The sequence below is a fragment of the Sorex fumeus genome, unplaced genomic scaffold, assembly GCF_029834395.1.
Source record: "Sorex fumeus unplaced genomic scaffold, SorFum_2.1 ptg000091l, whole genome shotgun sequence".
Taxonomy (NCBI): domain Eukaryota; kingdom Metazoa; phylum Chordata; class Mammalia; order Eulipotyphla; family Soricidae; genus Sorex; species Sorex fumeus.
The window spans coordinates 386,506-407,573 of NW_026606148.1; the positions used below are offsets into that span (position 1 = coordinate 386,506).

General features: G+C 61.8%; 1 protein-coding gene across 5 annotated transcripts in view; it reads left to right on the plus strand.

Annotated features, from left to right (window-relative positions):
- The first annotated feature begins 2,159 nt into the window (after window positions 1-2,159).
- The window catches only part of IGSF9B (immunoglobulin superfamily member 9B), a 62,967-nt gene continuing 44,058 nt past the window's right edge, over window positions 2,160-21,068 (plus strand). For all 5 annotated transcript variants that reach the window (XM_056131439.1, XM_056131441.1, XM_056131440.1 and 2 more), the window contains exons 1-7: window positions 2,160-2,372; window positions 10,551-10,748; window positions 12,255-12,401; window positions 17,781-17,932; window positions 18,172-18,289; window positions 19,344-19,485; window positions 19,569-19,714. In XM_056131439.1, coding sequence (XP_055987414.1) covers window positions 2,309-2,372; window positions 10,551-10,748; window positions 12,255-12,401; window positions 17,781-17,932; window positions 18,172-18,289; window positions 19,344-19,485; window positions 19,569-19,714 — 967 coding nt within the window. In that variant the 5' untranslated portion in view covers window positions 2,160-2,308. The remainder of the gene's footprint in view (window positions 2,373-10,550; window positions 10,749-12,254; window positions 12,402-17,780; window positions 17,933-18,171; window positions 18,290-19,343; window positions 19,486-19,568; window positions 19,715-21,068) is intronic.

A 21,068-nucleotide genomic window follows, 5' to 3' on the forward strand; every position in this document is an offset into this window, starting at 1 on the left:
TGCAACCTTGCGCTTAGCCACTGAGCCATTTCTCTGGACCTGCTGCGGTCTTTCTGGACAGTTTCTTTAAGCCCATTTTCAACCTTCTCATGCTCTTCAGCTGTGTTTGTGCCCCCTTCCTTCCAACCTCATGGAAGGGTTTGAAAGCATCCCCATCTTTTCCCGTACCCCCTTCCACCCTGGACCATTCCAGAATGTTTTCCTGAGTACCGACGCTTCCTCTTCCTGCCCCTCATGCCTTGTTGATACTGCAGAAAGGCCAGGCACCCACATTTACCCTTGGGATTCCAGCATTTCTCTCCAGGCCAGTTAGCGCTTGGAGGTTCTGGAAGAAGAAAAATCCTGCTATTAACAGCTCTGCAAATGGATCCCCACAAGACTTCTCAGCCCTGGGACCCTGGGAAAGGAGGTGTGTGTGTGTATTTGTGGAAGCTGAGGGTAGAGCGGCTATTCTCTGGTATGCTAGCTGGGATTGGAAGGGGCCTGAGGCTTCCAGCTGCCTTCAGAACCCCCAAGAAAAGCATTTGGCAGAGCAAGGAAACCTCAGGCAGGGACTCGGGGACAGAGTCTCCATCGCTGTGCCTCACTCGGGGCTTGTGGGGCTGTGAAGCGTGGAGAGGGTCCTGGCGCTGAGCCCTCACCTGGCACCCACAGTCCTCACTTCCTGGCGGGTGGTGAGTGAAGAGGGTCTGGGTTCCCCGGAAGGCTGTTCTTCTCAGTCTCAAGGTCGTGCACGTGGTGTGTGCCTGTCCAGGAGTGGGTCTCCTGGTTGTGTGTGTGTGTGTGTGTGTGTGGAATGGGGGGAGCACCAAGTCTTTGGACAGTGCCCTGTGGCTAGGCTGTGCTGCTGGGGTGACATTCCCAGTTGGCATCCGGGGCCCCTCGACCTGCCTTCCCTGGCCAGCAGTCCCTCCGGGGCCGTGCCCTGCTCACCGCAGCTATCTCCACTGGAGAGAACAAATATCTCCACTGCAACCTCCCAAGCAGGCCAGGGCGAGGAGGCTGTTTGTCCGTTTCCATGACACTCATTTATTTCTTCTGCAAATACAACCGTGCTGGTTGGGGGTAGGGAGGAGAGGGGAGAGTGGGGAAGCCAGGAAGACTCTCAAGTTGATTGGACGCGCGTCCTCGGAGGAGTCCGCGTTCACCTTCTCCTTTCCCGGGGTCCTGCGTCCGTCCCCACCCCCCACACGGCGTTCCCCACCCCCAACCTGGCTTCTTCGCCGCCGCGGAGCTGGGGCCGGCTCGCCCACCAGCGCAGGGCACAAGGAGGCAGCCTTTTATGGGAGAAGGGAGGGGAAAACTTTCATGGCTCCAACTTGGGATGAGTGACGATGGGCAACTCGGGCCAGTTCGGAACGGCCGTGCGCGCGACGGACGCGGGTTGCAGCGGGGTCCGGGACACACCCGCATCCCAGCCAGCGGCCGGTCTGGATCCGACCGACTTTTAGAGGTCATTTCAGTCACCCCCCGCCTGGCCGCCCTCTGGAGCTTAACTCAATACCGCGTTCGGGGCTGGGGCGGGGCTGGGGGAAGACCGGCCCGGCCGGGTGCGGGAAGTGGGGGAGGGGGTGCGGAGGCAGCGCGTGACCTCCTCGCGAAGCTCGCCGGCGAAGGACGTCCCCAAACGTTCGGGGCTGCGCGCCCCCGGGCTTCCCCGTCGTGCAAACGGCACTGTCCTCCGGGGACTGTGATTTGCAGGGTGGAAACCGGATGTCGGGCTCCCCGGGTGGGCGGGGGCGCCACCCCCCGGTACCTGCCAGGGGTGCTCGACACTCCCCAGGGCCCCGCCAGCCCCGCCGAGGGGCCGGCGGCATCTCGGGGAGAAACTTGCCGTGCAGAGCGAGCGGAGCGCGGAGCGGCCGCGCCGCCACGCCACCTTCGCCCTGGCAGTGCGCATGATTCTGCGGCGCTGCGCTCGCCACCCTCCAACGCACCTTGAAATGGGCTCGCCGCCCTCGCGCCGCGACGGGCAGCCGCGCCAGCCAATCGGCGCGCTGGACGGGGGCGCCGCGGCCAATGGGCGGGGGCCGGGGGCGGGCCCCGGGGCGCGGCGCGGCTAGGCTGCACCGAGGCGCGGGCCGCGCTCCGCCCGGGCTCGTAGTGCAGGTGCCGCTGCGCCGGGGCCCGGGAGGCTGCGCGCCGAGCCGAGCGAGCCGCGGAGGGATGGCGAGCTGGTCGCCCGGGCTGCAGGGGCACCGGCGCGGGGCGTAGGCTGGCGCGGGCGGGCGGGCGGCGCGGGCGCATCGGCTCGGGCGCGGGGGCATTTGCGGTAGGATGAGGCTCCCGGCGGGCGCGCGGTAGTACTATGATTTGGTATGTGGCCACTTTGATAGCAAGTGTGATCGGCACCCGAGGTCTCGCGGCTCAAGGTGAGTTCGCGCGCAGCATCCTCCCCGCGCCGCTCCCGGCCCCGCCGAGCGCCGCGCCTGGCCGTCGGCGGGGCTCGGCGCGGGCCGGGCGCGAGCTAGGCACGACCGGCAGGGCCCGCGGGTGGCCGGGGCGCGGAGCGGCCCGAGCTCGCCCGCTGACATCGGGGAGGGAGGGGCGCCCGGGGATCGGGACCGGCTGCGCCCACCCTGGCCCGCCCCGGGGTCCCCCAGCGGCGCGCCGAGCCGGGCGCCCTGCGCGGGCGCGGCCACCCGCTCCGGCCGCGGAGAGTCGGCGCCTTTCCTAACTCGGGTGGCCGGAGTTTGCGGGCTCCGGGCGGGCTGGGACCCCGCGCGGCGCCTCCGCTCCGTGGACTGACGAGCGGCGACGCGAGGCGCGACCCCTGGCCGGACTCTGGGGGCGCCGGGCCAGGGGACGGGCTCCTCGCTCCGCGGCGCCCACCCTCCGGGTCGCACGTTCCCCTGCGCGCTCTGCTCGGAAGGTGGAGGTGGGTCCTTCTCGGGGGCTCTCGGGCCGCGAGGCTGAAGCCGGGAGGCTCTCGCGGCCGACGCCGACCTCGCCGCGCCTGTGCCCGGGGCTGGCGAAAGTTCCGGGGGACCCGCGGCGGCTGGCGGGGGGCGAGGGCGGCGGCGGCGGCGGCGGCACTGGGGGCTTCTCCCGTTCCCGGTTCCCGGGGCGAGGCTGGGAGCAGGCGCGAGCTTCGCAGCGCGCTGGATGCTGCGGCTCGAGCGCGCGCGCTTTCGCCGTGGACACGGCAGAGCGACCGGCGAGTCGGGGTGGCCGCCGGGTGCCCGGCCCTGGGCTGGAGGCCGGAGCGGGGCTCGGGCTGCGGGAGGGGAGCGGCTCGCGGGGCTGGGGGCGGCGGCACCCGGGGAGGCCCCGCGCCCCGCGGCGCTCCCCTGCTCGGGGGGGTCGTCCGAGATGCCTTTCACGGGGGTCCCCTGCGTCCTCGCCCGGGGGTGCGCAGGGGAGGGGAGGGATTCGGGAAAGTTTCTGGAATGGGGTTCGTCTCCCGTGCTCGCGGGGGGCGTCTGTAAACAGACCGAGCGCAGTGCCGGGGGAGAGGGGGGCTTCGGAGACGCCGCGTCTTCCTGGATGGTTAAAAGCTCCCCGCGGGCTGCAGGGGGACCCCCGAGACCGAGGTGCACCAAACCCGGGGCCGCCGGGGCCCGGGTGGGCTCGGCCGAGGCTCCAGCCCGAGCCCCGCCTCCCCCTCGCCTGGCAGTCTCCGCGCCCTCGGCCGCCCCCCGCCAGGTTTTGGTATGTTCCTGCTTGGGACCCGGACTGCAAGCACAAAAGGATGCGCTGGGATCTTCGAATCCAAAGGGGCTGGAGACAGACTCCGGAATGGCCTGGGAGGGAGCGGGGGAGGGGCTCTCTGCAAGGTGAAGCCCAGGATGGAGGCCGAGGGGGAGCTGGGGGGACCCCGGGATGGCAGGACCAGACGAGGGAACCCCAACATTGAAGGGAGGCACCAAGGTTACGTCTTCTCTCCGGGTGATTGGACGCACAAGCCCTTATTTCAGGTGTTGGGGTCTTTATCGCTGAGTCTTGCTGGCGGGTGACCTTGGGTAACCCACCCACAGCCCCGTGGCCCCCACCTGCTGTGGGGAGTGGGGGTGCAGGGTGATGTGCCCAGGGGATGTGTGGGGAGCGCGCTGGAAAGCAGGCATAGCTACCTGTGGGACAGAGTCTGTGCGCAGAGAAGGCTCACTTCAGTCTGAGCGTCACCGTGGCTCGGTCCGGGCTTTCCCTTGAGCCCCTTCTCCAAGCTTTGCCCTTGAGCCAGTCCGGCCATTGATCAGTGGGAGTGTCTGAGGGCCAGTCGGAACCTTCTGACTGACCTTGTCAGCCTCCCAGGGGGGATGTGCGCATCCCTGGGGGTTGTGTGAAGGCCAGTTTGCAGATCCTGGGTGGGAGCTGTCCAGACCAGCAGCTTCAGGGAGCCCCAGCCTGAGCTCAGAGGTCGTGGTCCCGCTCAGCTCCTCTCCTGGCTGAGATTCCCTGGGGGCACTGAGCTGCCACGCCTAGGTTTGACCCGGGCCCTGGGTGGGAGGGCAGGGTGGGGGGGGCGCCGGGTCCCCCTGGGCTGCAGCTCAGCACCGCAGACTTGCTGAGCAAGCTGGGGGAGGCCTGCAGCCGCCAGCGGGGGAGGGGATGCTGGAGTCTGGATTTCAACACTGCTGCTTCCTCCTTCCCGGCCCCCCCCCATCAAGTGGGGTTCTGACCATGGTCCCCCTCTCTTTCGTCCGTCTGTCCTGGAAGCTGGAGTCTGGAAGCTGCTCACCCCCAACACCAGTCCCTGGCTGTAGGCAAGCAGGAAGGACCGACAGGAAGTGCCTTGTAGGTGCTTGCAGAGAAGGGGCGTGTCGGCTCCCTGCTGGCGCAGGCTGGGGAGGACAAACGGGGAAGGGCCAGGCTAGGGCAGGAGCTGTGCTGGACAGAGCCGCGTCCAGAGCCAGGCAGCGTCAAGTTGAAGGCCCTGAGACTGCAAACAGGGCTGTGCTTCCTGGGAGCGGGAAGCTTAGCAGTTGACACCGGCCTTGCCCTTCCTTCTCTCCTGACCCTGGCCCCTGGTCCCTGGTCCCTGCCCCTTAGCCCCTGCACCTGGCCTATTCTCTCTCGAGTCCTGCCTACCCAGGGTCCCACCCTCACCCTCCTACTGCTCTTTCCTGTTGTCTCCATCCCAGCCAGGGAGCGGGGGCAGGAAGATGAACCCTAAAGCAACCCAAGACGGCACCCCCTTGCTTTCAGAAGGTTCCTCCCACCCCGTCTTAAGGCCAAGAGTGGCGGACCAGGGTCCCTGGGCATCGCTCTCCTGTCTGCCGTCTCAGATGCGCCCCACAGCTTGTGACGAGCCACTCTGAACTGTGGAGTGTGTGGGGGTGTGACTGCGTGCAGGTTTCTGCGCCCATATGGACTACATGCCAGTGTGTGTGCATGCATGTGTCCAAGCATATGCCCACGCGTGCACATGCGTGTGTGTGCACGGAGTTTCTGCATGGGCACATGGGCACATGTGCATGCATGTTCTTGTGTGTGTGTGTGCGCACAGTGCATGTCCGTGAGTGCATGCACACACCTGTGTGTTCTGCGTGCCACTGTGTGCACTATGCGTGCCACATGCCTTTCTGTTTGACATCCGCTGTGCACAGGCATGCGTGCCCAGCCTCTCTGCCATCGCTGTGTCTGCGGAAGCACGTGCGCTGCCGTGGGGAGGCACACCCAGCCTGTGTGCAGGCAGAGGAGCGAGTCGGTGAGGCTTCCCCGTCCCCCCTGCTTCGTGCTGGAGTTGGCAGCAGTCCAGAAGTTTCCAGAGTTGGCAGCGAAGCCTGGGACCTGGGGTGAAAGATGCCCATGGTCCCCGGGTCACTGACGGTGGGGGGTTGGGCGGTGCTTGGGGGAGAGGTGGAGGCAGCACTCAGAGCTGGCCTGCCCGCAGGGCAGCCCCTCCGCCCGCAGGGCTGACCTATTTTTCTCAGGGATCTTTCCGCTTTGTTGCTCTTTCTGGGTGAAGAAGCAGAAGATGGGGAGTGAGGTGGGGAGCGGAGTTCTGGCCACCCTCAGGGGGTCTGGGCAGCATCTCTGTGCAGATAGGGGGGTACTGGCTCGACCTAGCCTCATCTCCCTGTCCCTTGATCCTGGTCCAGCTGGATGTCAGCCCCTGCCTCGCATCTGTGGGCTGCCCCTCCCCCACCTCCGCTGGCGTCACCCACATGGAGCCACTGTGGGGTTTTCACCGCTCATCCCTCCACCGCCCCGCCCCCCGCCCGTGGGGTGTGACCAGGCCAGAGTGGTCCGAGTCCAGCCCAGGCCACCTCTGCTGTTTCCTGTCGGAGCTCGAGGAAATACAGAGGGTCTGACCCTGAGAGCCTCCTGGTGCCATTGGGCTGCTTGCTGGGGACCCCCTGGAGGGTTGGAGAGGCAGAGGGCTCCCTGGCTGCCCATCCTTTGTCTCGGACTCTGCATTTCAACATATCTTAGCCCCTGTGGTCTGACCTCGCCTGACCTCTGACCTCTGACCCCCAGGGCTTGATGGGAGCTGGTAAGGACCCTATGGAGGGGAGACCCCAGAAAGATGGAAACTTCTATGAGGACCTGCCAGGGTGGGGTGTAACATCCAGGTGACCCCCCAATGTCAGCGTGGGGTGTAACATCCAGGTGACCCCAGTGTCAGGGTGGGGTGTGCCGTCCAGCTGAGACTGTTCTGGGCAGGACAAGCAGGTCAGGCTGCTTGGCAGCTCTGGCGAGGAGGGGTGGCCCAATTCTTCCCTCCGTGGTCCTCGGGCAAACCCTTGGGTGTCTTCTGGGTTCTCGGGGGAGGGTTCCCGGGGGCTGGGCCGCTTTGGAGCCCGCAGGGGTATTTTTAGGCTGCAGATGGAGGTGGCAGTGGCTGGCGCTGGTATTATTAGACAACAGACCTGTGGTTCCAGTCGGGCCAAGACGAGGAGGGTGAGGAGCACGGGAGGAAGAGGAGGAGGAGGAAGCCCTGCCAGGCTTGACCTCCTGACCCCTCCTACACCCCACACCCAGGCCCCACAGCAAGGTTGCAGACAGAGGCAACCCCCGGCAGGCTCCCCTCCCCCTCCCCCTCGTGAGTCTGGTCTGTGCACCCCTGGCCATGCTGCACCTGTGGCTGTGTCTTGGGAGCACATTGGGGTGAGGGACAGAGCCAAAAGGCGGGGGTAGCCGGAACCCGGTGGGGGCGGGGTGAATGTGTGGCCTCCCCACCACTCCCCCTGTACTTGGCATGGGTTGGCCCGGTGGGCTGTGTGGGCCGAAGTGACTTCCTGTGGGAGGCCCAGCCCAGAGCAGGCACACAGTGGGCACTTGGGAAGGCCGGATCCACCCCAGGCCTGCGGCTGACCGGTCCAGGGTCCTCCCACCAGTCTGAGTGGGCAAGTGGGCTCTGCTACCCCGGCACCGTGTGGTCGTGGGAGGGGCTGGGCTGCCTGCTGCGTGCCACCTGGCCCCGAGACAGATAGACGAGACAGATAGACGACTTGTCCCCTGTGGGCCTCCCAGGAGGTCGCCCCAACTTCCCTGCCGTCCTGCGTACTCTCCCCTGCCTGGGGAGCAGCTGGCCAGTGAGCAGGACAGCCTTCAGGCATGCCTGGGCTGCACCTCTGGCTGTACCTCCCTGTCGCTGTCCTCCTGGAGGAGTTGGGGTCCCCCTGCTGCAGCCCACCCCACCCCCAGGGTCAGCTGGGGTCGCTGTGTCCAGCTCTAGAGCCGAGTCCGTTGCATCTCACCCTCCCCCCTCATTCTCCTGGGTGGCTGCAGGACGCCCCTCATGTCCGTGTCCCTGTCTCTGGCCCTCTCGGGTCCTCTTTGCACCAGGCGCTTCTGGGGACAGTCTTAGGTGTGACATGGGTCCACCAGGCTCAGGGAGCAGCAGGGGCGGGAGTGGGGGGCACAGGGCCTGCTCTTTGTTCTCTCCCCTCATCTGGCTTTGCTGGTCCTTGCCCCTGCCTGGGCTGTCCCTCTCCCCTTGCTTTTGCAGGGGTGCAGCTGAGGTGGGGGAGCAGGCTGGGGTGGCAACACCGGCTGCTCATCTCTATGCGGTGTGAATGAGCCTGTGCAGGTGTGATGGAGGAGCAGCAGGGGCTCTGGGGACAGGCCCCCCCCAGTGTGAGAGGGGCTGCCTGCGGCTCTGCCTCTGTCCCTGGCCCTGGGCCCCTCTGTTTGCTCTTCTCATTGCCTGGCAGGGCAGCACTGCACACTCACAGATGTGTGCGTGCTTGTGCACTTTCCTTGGCCATGAGCACACACACCTCCTCACACACCTTCGAACACACACAGGCTCACACTCAGGATCTCACACATCTCCACGCAGGCACACATGTGCACACACACACACACACTCATCCACACATGCACACACATTCATGCTTGTATACACATGCACACAAACAGGTGCACGCAGTCGCACTCATGCACACATGTGCACATGCACAAGCACTCACCCTCATGCACACACTCGTACAGCACGTTTGCACTCACACAGGTGCACACGCTCACACATACACACAGGCACACGCTCCCACATACGCATAAGCGCGTGATCACACATACACACTTGTGCACACACTCGTGTACACACATTCATGTTCTCGTACACACAGATCCTCATATGTGCACACTCCCATGCACACACATGGTCACACGCAGGTGCTCACACAAGCACACACACTCATGTACGCACAAATAACCAGACACACAGGCTCACATGTGTGCACATGTACGCTTACGCAGCACAAGCATGTCCTCGTGTTGAGGTTGCACGGACACGCGTGTGTGGGTGTGTGCTTGCCTGGATGCATCCTGGTCACTCGTAGTGCCTGCATGTGTCCCTCTGGGGCCAGATCAACCTTTGTACTCCTGGAGGCTGGGAGCCAGGGGTCTGCCCTGCCCGGCTGTCCCTGGGGTGCTGGGGGAGGCCCCTGAGGCGGCTGGCCATCTCCCTGGCTCCCCAGGGGGCTGGGATTCAAACCGCCTGAAGCAGGGTTGGGGGTGGGGGTTTAGGAAGCCTGCTGGGGCCTCGGCAGGTGAGTGCAGAGCTCTGCTTGGCTCCAAAAATACTCTGTGATCTTAGCTCTTTCTCTGGAAAACAGTGATGTCACCGGGAACCAATCGGCTTCCGGCAGGGCTGGCCTCCTCCTCCTTCCGCACTTGCAGGGGAAGAGAAGAGAGGGGGAGGGGGCGAGAGTGCCAGGGATGCAGGGAGACTCACCGACGACAGACAGACAGACACTCGGAGGGAGTGGGACGCCAGCCCCGAAGTGCACAAGCACAGGTGCTTTTCCTCCGCACAGACAAGTGGCAGCACCTTTCTCGCTGCACAGGTGACTCAAGACCCACTCTCCTCGGCGCACATGCGTGCAGACACATGCACATACTTACGCGCAACCCACACAGATGTGCACGCAGTGAATGCACACACGTGTGCCACACACCATCGCACATGTACACACACAAGCACACACCGACAGCTGCTTGAAAGCAGAAACAGGCAGCAGTCAGCACTCGAGCAAGGGCTGGAGAGGAAGTCTACAACAAAGAGACTTGAAGAGAGCCCGAGAGATAGTCCAGCCAGGAAGGCCCCTGCCTTGCACTCAATTGACCTAGGCTCCATGGCTCCGCACATGGTCCCCTGAGCACCTGCAGGAGTGGGCTCTCAGCTCAGAGCCAGAAGCAAGCCCTGAACACAGTTGGGTGTGGCCCCCAACCAAAAGCAATAAAAAAGTCCAACCTCGAAAAATTCCAAATCCAGAGACATGAAGAGAGACAGAGACCTTGAGAGGCATGAGGGAGCTGGAGAGAGGCAGGACAGAACCCGAGCTGGAGCTGAACGTGCAGGAGGAGGCAGAGACCCCGAGACAGGAGGAGAGGCAGTGGCCGGATACCCTGGGGTCGCAGGGGTTGGCGAGGCAGCCTGGACAGACGCGGGGAGCAGCCCTGGGCCCGGGGAGCTGTCCGTGGTGCTGCCGTGCCGCGCTGCGGGGAGGGGGCTCTGGGCAGGCCGAGTGGGGGTGGGGGGTGGGGCAGGCAGAGGGAGTGGCCCTCGAGAGCTGGCGAACTGGTCAAGGTGACTTTGTGGGTGGAGATGGGCTGGAGGCGGCGTACCCCTGTTGGGGCCAGGGGGAAGTCCGAGATGTGTCTGCGTTAACTGCCCCCGCTGACCCTGGGTGGCCTCTCCCTGTCCTGTCCCTCCCCTCCGGGCCTCTGCCCATCCCCAGCTCGACTTTTGCTGAGGGGAGGGGGGTTCTCTTACCTCACCGGCCCCTTCAGGCCCCCGGCTGGCTAACAGTGCCTGCTGGGCTTCTCAGGCTTCTCAGGCGGATGGATGTGGAGGGCACGGGTGGGGGAGGGGCGCCCTGCTTTCCCGTTGCAAAGGGCCTCTGGCTGGTTGGGGAATCCCCGAGTCCGCCCTGCGGTGGAGGCCCTGGATCTCTGCCTGCAGGGGCCAGGGGAGGGCTGATTCTGGGGGGAGGGCTGAGGGAGGGCTCCTTTCTCCTCTCCCCCAGCCACCCTCAGGTTCCAGGATGGGGAGCTCAGGGCTTGGGGAGACTCAGCTGAGGGGAGCAGGTGGCACTGGGCCCGGGCACCGTCTGTGTATGTGGGGGGGTGCCCAAGGCACTTCCTGTGTGTCCTGGCAGGTGCCCACGGCCTGCGAGAGGAGCCGGAGTTTGTGACTGCCCGCGCTGGCGAGGGCGTGGTTCTGCGATGCGACGTCATCCACCCGGTGACAGGCCAGCCCCCACCCTATGTCGTGGAGTGGTTCAAGTTCGGGGTGCCCATCCCCATCTTCATCAAGTTCGGCTACTATCCCCCTCACGTGGACCCTGAGTATGCAGGTAAGCTCTGGGCTGGTCCCTTCTGTGCCCTCTCCTCCCGCCTGTTCTCCTGTGCCCCCACCCCCCTCAGCCAGCCCCCAGCCAGTCCTGCTCCTGCTTATCTCGATTGCTTCTTATCTTTCACTCCCATTATCTCTGTTTCCACGGTCTCTGCCATCCTGGGGACTGAGTAGGTTTTAATTAAGTGGTGGAGGCAAGGGAGGAGCAGGTGCTGCTCGCAGAAAGCTTGGCGAAGTGACACCGCCGGGGGCACTGGGCAGAGGCAGGGGAGCCAGGCTGGGCCGGAGGGCGGGTCTCTGCGGGAAGTGGAGTCCGAGCTGGTGCCTCCGCCAGGCCGTGGGGCTGCAGGGGGGCTTGTGGCTCCACCCCTCCCTCTCTCCCTTGGCTGCACTTTGCTCCTTCCTCCCATCCTTGTCTCTGGGTGTAAGTGGCCTCTTGGCTGTCTGTGTCACTGTCGGTGCCTGCTGTCACTTCTGCGGCTGCTCCAGCTTCGCCGCACCCAGCCCTGGTGTCTTGCCCTGCAGTTGCTCCTGCCCACAGAGGCCTGGCAGTGAGTCACTGCCAGCAGCTGCCCACCAGCCTGCTGGGGAGGAGGGCACGGGTGGATGAGTGCGTGTATCTGTGCGAGGGACTCAGTGCATACGTGTGTGCACATGTAAGTGCATGTGTATACACACGCACGACAGTATGCATGGGAACACATGTGTGTGTGCATGTGCAGGTGTGTGCTCACACACAGACTTCTGCCTGTGTGCCACAAGTGTGTTTGTACACAGGTATGTCCATAGGAGAGTTTGAGAGTCTCTGAGTGAATGTTCACAGAGGGCTGTGTTTGAGTGTGGGCAGGTGTGTGTGCATTTGAGTGTGTGTTTGCGCAGATTTGCACACGAACAGGTGTGGAAGCCATGTGCAGAGGGATGTGTGCAGGGAGTGTGTTTGCATGTGCAGATGTGTGAGCATGTGTGAGCATGGGGGTGCTTGCTGGGATTTCAAGGAAGAGAGGAAGCTGGTGGGTCACTTCTCTTTATCTTCTGACTTCCGGGCTCTGAATAGTTTTCCTTCCAAAAGTCCTCTCCCGGTGTCTCCCTCTGTCCCTGTCTCTGTCTCTTGTTCTCTGTCTTCCTCCCCATCATTCCTTCCCCCAGCCCCAGCCCTATAACCCTTGTGCTCTTCCTGTGTCCCAAGAGAGCCCCAGAGGAAGGGCGTGTTCGAAGGGACCGAGGCTTTCCTCTGTCCAGACAGGGCGGTGGAGCAGGGGGATGGCGGGCAGCGGAGGCTGCAGGGCGGGGAGGGTGGTGATGGGGGAGCGGCTATGACCAAGGCTTTAGGCCTTCTCCTTGGCCACCTGCTGCCCGAGGTTGGTGCCCACTGTTCTCCTGAACCCCTGCCCCGGGAGCAGGGTGGGAGCTTATGTGGGGTCCTCCTCCTTGGACATGAGTATGCGGTAAAGAGCTGCTGCCCTGGTCCTGACGACCTCCGGGCCTCCTGTCCACTCTGTTCCCCTAGGGCGGGCGAGTCTTCACGACAAGGCATCCCTGCGGCTGGAGCAGGTGCGCTCTGAAGACCAGGGCTGGTACGAGTGCAAAGTTCTCATGCTGGACCAGCAATATGACACCTTCCACAACGGCAGCTGGGTGCACCTCACCATCAACGGTGGGGACCCCCTCTCTGCGGTCTCCCTCTTGCACCCCAGTCTCCCAGCCTCTCCTCCCTACCCTTCCTCCCCATGAGGTGCGGCCCAGCTCCAGTCCCGGTTCCCGGACCCTGGACCTCTCTCCACCCTGCCCCATCCTGCCTGACTCCACCTCCTCCAGCTCCTGGCCCCGCCTCCAGGCTCCTGGCCCCGCCTCCCCGCTCTGGGCCCCGCCCCCAACACCTCTCCTGCTTCCTGTCCAGCTCCCACTTCTCAGCCTGCACCCTTGCAAGTACCCTGTGGGGAGCAGAGGGGGGTGGGGGGGCAGTCTGTGACTGGAGGGTGTGAGCACCAGAGGCAGCTTGGAGGAGGCGGTGGGGGGTGAGGGAGGCAGCAGGGGATGTCTGGTTTTACACTTGCTAATGGGGTGGCAGGAGGCTCAGCGTACCACCGTCCTTTGATATTCCTAGTTCGGTTCGCTACCCAGATGCGTCCCAGGGCTATGTGGTGTGTGTGTGGGGGGGGCGCTACTGGGGTCTCGCCCTGCTCTCAGTGTAGGAAGGCACCCCTGTCAGTCGGGGGCTCCTGTCCGGCTGGAACCTGGGGGAAAGGGACAGTGAAGGCTCTGAGCCACTGTGTCTGGATGGAGTTCACTGTGTGCCCCCGCTTGACCAAGGCCGTGGCAGTTTGAAGGGCGGGGCTTGGGGCTTGGGGTAGGAGTGTCTTGCCAATGGAGGGGCTCTCTGCATACCGGGAGGACCCCTGTGCAGAAGAAGGAGGCAGGAACAGGGGGAGGTGGGTAGAAGTGGACGGGTCCCCACAGATGGCTGGGACAGGCTTGACCCTTCTCCAGACTCGCTCTGGGGAGTCTTACGAGCTCAAGGCCCGTGTGGGAGCCGCAAGGGTGTCCCTGGCCTCGGGCCCCGTGGCTTTGACGTCTGCAGCCTGAGACCCATGGTGGGGAGCAGGAGGTCTGGCAGCCCTGAGGGACAGTGTGTCCCCCAGGGTCCCTGTAAGACTGTGTTTTGGTGAGAGTGCTGGCCTGGGGTATCACCGGTGGCCCTGGTCAGCCCGCCGGGGCCCACGCTGACCCGCACACATGGTGGTTCCTGCCTGAGCGCTAAACAATGGGTGAAGGGAGCTTCTTCCCACCCCTGGGTGGGCAATCCCCACGCCCGCGTGCTTGAGTCACCTCCTTTCCATGCCAGCTGTTGTGTGTGCCGGGAACGAAAACTCGTCTTAATATTAGCTCAAGCTAAACATAATTAGGAAGGTAAATTTGCTACTAAAAGCTTCGCCAAGTGAACAAGCCAAGAGATCCCCACGTTGCTTTGCTCCTGTCTGTCTCTCTCTCTCTCTCATGCACTTTCTGAAACGGCTCAGGTCCCTGGGCATCGCTGCCCTGCGCTCCTGGGCGTGTCTCTCCAGCTGTTCTGGTCTCAGGCAGGCAGGCTGCTGCCAGGGACAGCCCCTGGCCTTCCCCCTGGAATTGTGTGCTAGTTCGGTGGCATATGTGTCTCAGTTTGTATGACTGCAGAGGTGGGGGGGAGTTGGTTTGGGGTGAATCCCTAATTGCTGGGCCTGGAGTGAGCTTGGATACAATCCCTGAGCAATTTGATTTCTGGGGTCGAGGAGACAATTTAAAGGGCCGAGGCCAGGTTTTGCGTGAGGGAAGCCCAGGGTCACTTCCGGGCACCTCGTGGACCCCTGAGCACTGTGGGGAAGTAGCCCTGGAGCACCTCTCAGGCCCCTGAATGCTGCCAGATATGGATCAAAACCTGAAACCAGAATGAAAAATGAGGACTGGCGGTGTGTCCTTTTGACCACAGTCGTGCTTGCGTCCACTTCTGTCCCCAATCTGAGCCTTGTTTTTTTCCGTGACGGAAAATGCTGTGTGTCACAGGGCCGCCTGAGGACTCAGCATCTCACTAGGGTCGCCGGTATGAATGATGGCCCTGCTCCTCCCACGAGAAAGAAGGATGACATCAGAGGACAATGTCGTGTAGGGACAAAGTCACAGAGGAAGGACCTTGAGTGTTCAGGCAGAGGATGACGGTCTGCAGAAGAGCTGTGCATTCTCCAATGATTCTTCATGCAGGCTCGGGGACTGGCCGTGGGCAGGCAGGATGGGGTCTCTGGAGTCAGGCGGGGCCGGGTTCTGTCCCCACCACCATCACCAGCACTGGAGGAGCCAGTGAGGACCAGAGGTGGGTGCTGGGGTCCTGGTGAGCAGGCAGAAGACCCTCTCTGCACCAGTGAACACTTCAGAGTCTGCCCTGGCAGGCGGCGGCCAGGGCCTGCAGGGAAAGGTGCTCCAGGCAGAGGGAACAGTGTGCCTGGATGTTCAGAGGAGAGAGAGAGCCAGATCAGGTGGTTGATGAGAATGTGTCATCGGGGAATCTGAGGTGCTTTCCAGAGCACCCTCATCTCCATAGGTGGCAGAACTGCCGCCGTCTCCCAAGGGCGCAGGAGAGTCTCGCTCCCTCCCTCCCTCAAGTTCTGGGGCACCTTCCAGCAGAGATGTGTCATTAATGAAGGGATGAATCCAGAGCGAGGCTGTTCTGGGGCGTCCACCGTTGGGCAGTTTTTGACAGCGATCACCTTTGGAAAAAATGAAAGGCCAGTGAAAAATAAGACTCACCAACTGTCTCTTCTGTTTTCGGGAAGACCAGCTGGGCGGAAACAGACCCAATTATTTCTTTATCACACGTGAAAAATAACCCCTAAAGCCCAAGCCAAGGCTTGCCTGGGGTCGAAGAATGGCTCGAGACACGACACGGCCAGGCTGTTTGAACCTACACTATTAATTACAGGCCTCTCGGAGGGAAGAAAGAAGCCTGGAAATGCAGCTGGCAAGCTAACACCTAATTCAGTAAATAATCGACAGGCAAACCATTATTTTCCTGAAAACTAGAAATTGTTCAAAGTACTTTCCTGATTAGCACCTAAATAATAAAGTAATTATGTAATTAGTAATTAATTTGTCACTTCAGGACATAATTTAATTTATTATCTTTTCTCTGAAGCTTGACAGTAGAGGTAATAGAGGCAGCAGTGGTCGCATTAAGTGTGTTCCGAAGGGCAGGCTTGGCAAGGAGGGTGTAGAGCACTGAATCCTGCTAGAGTGTGAGGGTTCCAGAACCTTCCAGCAGATGGGTGGGGGGTAGGACCCCCTCTTCCCAGCATCCTATGGAACCAGACAGGACTTTTCCTGGGCATGTGGGGTACCTGTGTGTGCACGTGTCATGAGGCTTAATAATTTTTTTGTTTGTTTTGGACCACACCCACTGGTGCTCAGGGCTTACTCCTGGCTCTGTGCTCGGGATCGCTCTTGATGAGGCTCCGGGGACCATATGGGATGCTGGGCATTGAGCCTGGGTCAGCTGCGTGCAGGGCAAATGCCCTTCCCACTCACTGTGCTATCATGATAGTCCCAAGACTCAGGGTTCTTCATTCTTTTTGTGGGGGGGGTTGTTTTGGGTTTTGGGTCATAGAGCTCAGGGCTTACTCCTGGCTCTGAGCTCAGGAATCACTCCTGCCGGTTCTTGGGGGGACCCAGTGGGATGCTGGGGATCGAACTCAGGTTGGCCACAGGCAAAGCAAACACTCGGCCCCCTGTACTGTCGCTCCGGCCCACCCCAACTTTGTTCTGAGCCACCCGTGGTGGTGCTCCCGAGGCTGTTCCTGGCAGTGTGGGGACAGAGCGCGGGGCCCAGCTGCAGCCCGTGAGAGTCCTCCGGCCTCCCCTCTGCTTTTGCTGTTGTGGGTGTGGTGAGGCGTTGTTTTGGGCTGTGCGGCTCACACACTCCCAGGTGCTGGGCTCGCTAGGGGTCGCCCGCGGTGGAGCTCCACAGAGACCCCAGCTTGTGGCATTTAGGGTCCCCACTGGGCATGTGCTGCTGTGCCAGGGACTGAACTTGGGGCTCAGACGTTCAAGCTCCGGCGCCATCCCGGTGCCGTCCTGGTCTAGCTCGGAGCTGTCTCTGCACTGCCCCGGAGGCTCTGTGGCACCTCCTCCGTGCCCCCGAGCACTGTGCTTGGAGCTGAGCGTTGTGTGGGCCCATCTGTGCTCAGGGAGTCCTGGCAAGAGCTGTCGGAGCGGTCGGGGGCAAGGATGCCAAGGGTTTGTCTCAGCAGGACCCACAAGGGCACGTGGTGGGCATGGAAGCAGGGCACAGCCCCAGTGCCCCAGAGCTGGGCCCCGAGGCGAGGCTTCTTGTCGTACATGGGGGATGCAGGGTAGCTCGGAATAGCAGAGCGAGGGGCCCCGGGAGAGAAGGGCGGGTCTGTTGGGAAAAGGCACGAGACTCCCTACTCCCAGCACCCCACGAGCGCCTCAGAGGCTCCTGTTGAGTGGTAGGGCTGAGAGCACTGGGGGTGTGGAAGCCCTGAAAACAGAGCACTGTCCATCGTGACACGGGTGTCCGGAACGGCCCTCTCTGTTCCCGGACAAGCTCCTCGTGGGGCCCTCACCTCAGGCTGCAGGGTTGGGAGCCTTGGGGCCAAAGTCATAAAGCAAAAACGAACAGGACTGTGCTGCTGGAAGTGTCCAGGCCCGTGTGCAGGGGGCCGGGGTGGTGGCCACACTCAGAGCTGGGAAGGGAATAGCCTGCAGAGAGGAGGGCAGCGGAACTGGTTTCCCTGCATTGTCGGGGGGAGGAAGGTTCTGGGTTGTTTTTACCCTGAATCGTCTGGGGGAAGAAGGTTCTGGAGGGTTTTCCCTGCATTGTTCTGGGGGAGGAAGGTTCTGGGGTGGAAGGTTCTGGGGGGGTTCCTTGCATTGTCTGGGGGAGGAAGATTCTTGAGGGGGTTCCCTGCATAGTCTAGAGAGGAAGGTTCAGGGATTTTTTCCCCCCTGCGTTGTCTGCGGGAGGAAGGTTCTGGGGGTTTTCCCTGAATTGTCTGAGGGAGGGAGGTTCTGGCGGCAGTTTTCCCTGCATTGTTCTGGGGGTTTCCACCAGAGAGCTGGAGAGGAGGAGGTTCTCCAGAATTTTTCCTGCTTTGTCTGGAAGGTAGAAGGGTCTGTGGTCTCGGGGACCTGGTCCTATGATCTCGGGGGGCTGTTGGGGAGCAAAAAGCTGGTGAAGATCAGAAGCAAGGTGGGTACGGCGTGTCCTGTGTCGGGAAGAGGGGCCGCTGGCCTGGACCGCATGGGGAGATGCTGAGGACGCTGGGCCAGTGCTGGGGGCCGAGGTGCTGCTCTGGTTCCCAGGTCCCCGGTCCCAGCTGTCTTGCCCGATGGGCCTTGAACATCCGTCGGTTGGGACGCAGTCCTGGGGAGGGCAAGGCTTAGGGCTGGTAAATGGGGGGGGGGGGGTGACACGTGGGCCCACACTCCCTGCCCCTGGCACACACCGGAGGCCCTGCAGGTGCTAGCCCAGCCTCTGCTGTCTCTGCAGCTCCCCCGACCTTCACAGAGACGCCCCCCCAGTACATCGAGGCCAAGGAGGGCGGCAGCGTCACCATGACCTGCTCTGCCTTCGGGAACCCCAAGCCCGTCGTCACATGGCTGAAGGAGGGGATGCTGCTGGGAGCAAGCGGGAAGTTCCAGGTGCGTCGGGTTCTCCGGGCCCGTCTTTCTGCCCTGGGCTGGAGCCTCCCACAGAGGCATGGCTGGGGCTCCGGAGCACCAGACCCCTGCCCGGCACAGCCCCACCGTGCCACATCGCTGTTGTCCGAGGTCGTGCAAAGCGTGCCTCGGTGCCCCCAAGTACCCGGGTGCAGGAGTACCAAGTACCAAGTACCCAGGGGCCTGAGGTGGGTGCTGACATCGGTCTCACCTGTTCGCAGGTGAGTGATGGCAGCCTGACGGTGACCGCAGTGAGTCGGGAGGACAGGGGCGCCTACACGTGCCGTGCATATAGCATCCAAGGCGAGGCCGTCCACACCACCCACCTGCTGGTTCAAGGTAAGGGAGCGTTCCGGCCTTGGCTGGCCCCAGGCCCTTTGCACTTGAGCTGCAATGGGTTTTCCTGCGGGGCCGGGGGGTGAGGGGTGGGGAAGGCTCCTCTCGGTGATCAGGCGAGGGCTCCCGTGGGACCTGCTGCCCCGCCAGTGGGGCGCGGAGTGCGCTGAGTGCTTTCCGGTGGTTCCGCCCCGCGAGCATCTTACCACGCCGCTCCCTCCCTTCATCCATTAGTGATGGCATCAATAAATCAGGACGGGGCGCCGTGCCCAAACCCAGAGGCTTAAATAACACCCGGCGTTTGGCAGGGCCGGAAGGCTGGAGCCAGCATCACAGAGGACTCTTGGCCCGGCCTGGGGTCCCGGCATTGCCGAGCCCCCTCTGCTGCTCCCCCAGAGCGATGCAGAGCCTGTCCACCCACTGTGCCAGCTGCCCCTGTGGCGGAACTGTGAGGCTTTGTGGCAGCTGTCCTGCTGTCCAGCCGGCCCTACTAGCCGCCCCCCCCCCCCCAGGACGAGCGTCAGCACTGGCCCCCTGTGAGCTGCAGGAGCGCTGCCCGCTCGGTCGGTGGCAGCCGCGCCTGTGTGGACGCCAGCGCTGAGATGCTGAATGCCACCCTCTTCTCTTGCTCACCCCGACTCGCCCTACGCTGCCCTGATCACCCCCAGTGGGTGGGCAGGACCAGCCCCTGCTGCGGTCGCAGAGGGGCTTCTTGCCGCCTCAGGTCGCTGTTGTGCGCGCGGCTCCGTGGGGGGCCGGGTTGTGCGTGTGTGACTGGTGCCTCACACATGCTCAGGAGGTGGATAGCAGCTCGCAGATGGTCCACGCACATGCCTGTGTGTGGAAGAGGGCCTGGGTGCCAGGATGGACAGCGGGTGGGGACAGCGGGCGCTGGCCTCGCCTTGGCCACCTGTGTCCCTGGGCCCTTCGGGGAGGGGAAGTGTGGCGGTGTCTCTGCAGCACCGGCAGGCCATGCCCGCCGTCCCTCCTGGCCTGTGCGTGACCTGGCAGCCCTGCCCCCTCCAGGGGAGGTCACGCTGGCTCTCCGTCTCCCCAGGGCCCCCCTTCATCGTCTCGCCGCCCGAGAACATCACTGTCAACATCTCCCAGGATGCTCTGTTCACCTGCCGGGCGGAAGCGTATCCCGGCAACCTCACCTACACCTGGTACTGGCACGACGAGAATGTCTACTTTCAGAAGTGAGCCCCGCCTGCCCCCGGGGCCCCAGGAGAGGGGGAGGCCGCCTGGCCCGGGCCCTCAGCGCCCTTGCTTGTCCCCGCAGTGACCTGAAGCTGCGCGTGCGGATCCTCATTGACGGCACCCTCATCATCTTCCGGGTGAAGCCCGAGGATGCAGGGAGGTACACCTGCGTCCCGAGCAACAGCCTGGGCCGCTCGCCGTCCGCCTCCGCCTACCTCACGGTGCAGTGTGAGTGCAGTGGGCAGGGACAGTGGAGGGTGGGCTGCCGAGACCACCCTCCACTCACAGGGCGTGCGTGGGGTGGAGCCGGCACTGGACAGGAGGCTTGGACAAGGGGGGCGGGCCACAGGGCCAGCCACTCATGGTTCCCTCGGCCAGAAGTGGGACCCGCCTGGCCGGGCAGCACCTGGGCCTGAACCCCAGGGCTCGGGCACCTTTTCTCAGAGCTCAGCTGTGTGTGAGTGTATGTGTGTGTATGTGTGAGTGCATGTGCGAGCATATGTATGTGTGTGAATGTGAGTGTGTGTATGCGTATTGTATGAATGTGTTATGCATGTACATATGTCTCTGTATGTCTATACGTCTCTGTGCATGTCTGTGTATATCTCTGTGTATGCAAGTGTGTATATATGGTCTCTGTGTATACATCTGTGTGCCTGTATATATATGTGTGTGTGTAAGTTTATGCATGCATGTCTCTATATGCGGATGTGTGTGTATATGTGTATGTGTGTGTGTGTACATGTGTATGTATGAGTGTACATGTGATAAGTATATCTGTGTAGCTGAGTATGTATGTATATGTGTGTGAGTATATGTTTGGTGTATTGTGTTTGTATGTGAATATGGGTATGTGTGAGTATGTATCTGAGTATATGTGTGATCACATGTATGTGAGTCTTTGTGAAAGTATATGTGTATGTGAGTCTATGTGTGTATACAAATGTGAGTATATGTGTACAAGTGAGTATATCTGTTAACTGTGTGAGTACATGTGAGTATGTGACTGTATGTGTATGAGTATATATGTGAATATATGCATGTATGTATGTGAATATATGTATTTGTGAGTATGTATGTGAATGCATGTATGTGTGCATATGTGTTTATGTGCAAGTATATGTGTGTATGAGTGCATGCGAATGTATAAATATATGTATGAGTATATGTGAGTGAATGTGTGTATATGTGTGTATGTGAGTACATTTATATATGTGAGGGCATGTGTATGTGTTTAAATGTATGTGTGTATATGTGAGTATATGTTTACATGTGAGTGTATGTGTGAGTATATGAGTGCGTGTGTATGTGTGCATATGTGAGTATGTATGTGAAAGAATGTGCATATGGGTGTTTAGTATATGTGTGCATGTGTATATGTAAATATATGTGTATGAGTACGTGTGTATATGTGTGAGTGTATCGTGAATATGTGTGAGTATATGTGTTTGAGTGTATATGTGAGTGTACATATGTACATGTGTTCATGTGAGTATATGTGAGTATAATTGAGTGTATGTGTTTAAACGTGATTGTAGGAGCTGGAGTGATAGCACAGCAGGTAGGGCAAATGTTTGCCTTG